The sequence below is a fragment of the Arachis ipaensis genome, chromosome B01 (assembly GCF_000816755.2).
Source record: "Arachis ipaensis cultivar K30076 chromosome B01, Araip1.1, whole genome shotgun sequence".
NCBI classification, from domain to species: Eukaryota; Viridiplantae; Streptophyta; class Magnoliopsida; order Fabales; family Fabaceae; genus Arachis; species Arachis ipaensis.
The window spans coordinates 113,316,065-113,319,522 of NC_029785.2; the positions used below are offsets into that span (position 1 = coordinate 113,316,065).

At 35.4% G+C, this 3,458-nt stretch overlaps 1 protein-coding gene across 1 annotated transcript; it reads right to left on the bottom strand.

Annotated features, from left to right (window-relative positions):
• LOC107633325 (transcription factor bHLH47) lies at nt 931-3,336 on the bottom strand. The gene is made up of 5 exons (XM_016336968.2): nt 3,064-3,336; nt 2,630-2,737; nt 2,019-2,134; nt 1,693-1,820; nt 931-1,583 (listed from the first exon to the last, which is right to left on the bottom strand). The coding sequence occupies exons 2-5, from the start codon at nt 2,674-2,676 to the stop codon at nt 1,197-1,199; spliced, it is 678 nt and encodes a 225-aa protein (XP_016192454.1). The 5' UTR covers nt 2,677-2,737; nt 3,064-3,336; the 3' UTR covers nt 931-1,196.

Genomic DNA, 3,458 nt, shown 5'->3' on the forward strand with positions numbered 1-3,458 from the left:
CACATTTAATGTCTACTCAGCATAATTCATTCCTCCAATCAAGTACTTTTGGACGGTAGAAACATTAGACAATAAACAGTACAAGATTTCCAACATTTAAAAAGTTAAACCTTGCACATATATAAATAGGGATATAGGCTGAGGCATTTGAGACATATAGCAATAACAATAATCCTTCTTTCTTTATATATTCCCCTTTCTCTTTTTATGTTACTACATATATTAAATAAATATATGAATCATCTCTATTATATTGAGTTAATTATATTGATAAATATCAATACTAAAATCTTTTATTTACACATCTTTATTTTATATTTATTTTCTCTTTCTTATTTATTTATTTTACAACATAAATAAATTAACCGTTGTATTTTCTGTTCCTTCGTTTAAGTAAAGTTAGTAGTTAGTACCAATTTTTTCTAAGATTAAACAATCGTTATACTTGTATAAAAAATAAAATTATCATCAATTAATTATGTAGTTTATGTTGACTATTAAAAATATATATAGCGAAATTACAATGCCATTAGGGAATAACATAACTTTAGCGGATTAATTTATTATTTTTTTCTGGAATTCGTAGTTTCCTAAAGGACACACGTACATTAATTATCCCTTGACATGAGATGCGTGGAAATGAAATAATATTTTCTAAATGAAAATAAAAAGTAAAACTTGAGACTTTACGAGCTAAAAAAATGTCATAGGATTCAACTACAATTGATCCTAACCCAAGAAGTGGAGCAATGAAAAGAACTACAGAAGTGGTCACGGGTTCGCTTGTTCTCTCCTTTTATGCTGACAGCGCAGCGAATACACAAGAGAAGCAAACCAATATTTCTTCCTTTTTCCTTGTTCATGTTCTTAGTCACCAGTCATGGTCCCAAGTCAAAAGCAACACAAAGTATTTAATAGGCTTTTTCAAAGGAAAGGAAATGGAAAAGGAACCAGCTTCTACTCAAAAGTTCCAAAGGTTATAAAGGAATAACAGAAGCGAGTAAAATTCTCATAGACCATTTTCACATATATAATTAACATATACATTAACCCTCCAGAGCAGCGTAGCTATCTATTGGGAAATTTACTTGGCAGGTTATACCAACACTGAAACTATGGACTCTACAATTGGTTTCCCCTACCATGGTTTAAGGATTTCCATACGGAAACTGTGAACACTCTTAGTTTTAACCTGTTCAACTTGAGGTTGGTTGCTGTCCAAGCAGCAATGAAGGCCATGAATCTGCTGGCGTTGGATACCGGGCATGCGGTTTACTGATGGCAGATGAAGGTTTTGGAGTGACCTCAGCGACGGTAGGAGCTGAGAAAGCAGCTTGGAAACCAGGGCGATAGGGGACAACAAAAACTGCAGGTCCTTGCTGCAAGTTGGGTTCCATGGGAGGGAATTGGAGACTCTGCCCCGTAAAATTTGCCTGCTCCGGTGGCTCAATTTCCACGTGGGGAGGTGCATTCAGGTCAGGTTTAGACTGAGTTACTCTCGCTTGTATCTCGACTTGAAGTTTCTCGATTTGAGTTTCTAGACTGGCAGTCTCCTCCTTTAACTCATTTTTCTCCATGGTAACCTGGCCAATGAAGCAATCATATGAAATATAATCAGATACAAGAACGTGTTCCTTGTATGACAATGAAATGCAGTTTCCACAGTATTCCAAAACAATGTCAAGCACTTACATAGTGAGATTCAGACAATAGAGATGAGTTCTCCTTCTTGAGGGACTCAATCTGACAGAGCAAGTCCTTTAGCAGCCTAGCAGTTTCGTTCAATATAGAAGCCTTTCCGTTGTTCTGCTCATTTAGATCTGCTCCCACCCCACCACAAAAACAAAGGAATAAATAATTCAATTAAAATAGCAATAAGGACCGCAAGAAAAAAATATGTCATGGTACGCTATGCAAGAAACGATGTAACTGAAATATTAAAGGGAACAAGCAAGGGCCATAGACCTATAGTAAAGTTGAATACATTATAAATACCAAGCAATGGCACAAGAGGTTACCAAGTACATTGGCAAGATCAAGAAAGAGCTCATTCAAATGTTCCCGCTTCATTTTCTCCCTTTCAGCCTTGTGGATCCTCTTAGGGACTTTCCCCTGGTTTGTTTTACCAGAAGACCTGAAAACAAATCAAGTTTACAAACCTTGCATCCAGATAATAAACCCAATGATCCACATAAAACTATTCATGCAGGAGACACCAAGCATGTAGTGCTATACTTCTTGCCTTTAACTATTACAACACCAACAACACCAATACAATTTAAATTTGTGCTACAAGTGCAGCCAAATGAAGTACCTAAGAACTATAGACATTGATATAATAATGGAGGAAATCTAATTAAATTAAAATATTAATTCGTGTACATAACAAAATTGATTTAGGGATAAAAGGTTCTTCTCATTTGCCTTTCACCAACCATTACTCACAAGCCCAAAGAAGCCATTATAATTAAAGGACAACCCTAAAAGTAATTGAATCTAAAAATGACAATACGAATTGTAAATGTTAACTTGGCAGAACCCATCAAATATTTCTTATTTCTGCAACAGTGAAACTATTATCATTTTGCGTGACTCAGTATAACTATGAAAGCATTATAGAATCTCTGACCTGTTTTTTGAAGTCTCAGTCATCGGAGTCTGATTCTCAGATCCCATTTCCACTTATAACAAAACCAACTAACTAAGCTCGTACACACTCCTCCAGCAACAGAATTTCCTAAAGTAGTAGACAAAAACGAAAACGCTATTTCAATTTTCAATCAAGTACCTAAAAGAGGGAAAATGGAAAATCTGAATATTTTCAACTATCTACTGCCATTGATAAAGCAAAACCCCCCGTTTGAATACGCAATGAATTCTAATCCAAATTGATCCCTTCTCCCTTGCAATTCTATCAGATAAAAGCCGGCAAAAATATTAAAAAATAAAAATCGAAACTTTTGCTTCAAAAATTAATAGAATCAAGAAACCAGTCACCGAAAGAAATGAAAAGGATGGAGAAAGAACACATGCAGCAGAGAGAGCAAAGTTGGTTTCGCTTACCCACGTTGTGGTGGACTCGGTGTGAAACGATTCTGAAGGAAATTGGAAATTTCGAAAAATACTTTTGTGTCGTGAATCAAGGTGAAAGGAGAAAGTTCATTATTTTTAATTAAAAGAAAAACACGAGAATTAGTAGAAATGAGAAACGGAACAGTTTTAATTTTGGGGATGGAATTAAAATTAGGGCAGAAGAGAGAGGAAATAGGGGGGAGTGTGGCGAAGGCGTAAGTGTCACACGAAGGCGCGTGGCCACGCCATGTTCTTTGGCTTCGATCAATCACCAACAATGAGATCACCACGTGATCTTTTTGTCTAATTTGCTGAAAAAAGTAAAATAATATTTTTTTCTGACTGCATTTCTTTCATCAAATTATATTTTCTTTCGTAACTCAAAA

Bases quoted from the DNA above. Each gene is read 5' to 3' on its own strand.
- LOC107633325 (XM_016336968.2), bottom strand. From the start codon at position 2,676: ATGGGATCTGAGAATCAGACTCCGATGACTGAGACTTCAAAAAACAG. The intron at 1,821-2,018 runs GTAACCTCTTGT...GGGTGGGAGCAG, and splicing joins TGATCTTGCCAATGTACTTG to ATCTAAATGAGCAGAACAAC. The intron at 1,584-1,692 runs GTAAGTGCTTGA...TTCATTGGCCAG, and splicing joins TATTGTCTGAATCTCACTAT to GTTACCATGGAGAAAAATGA.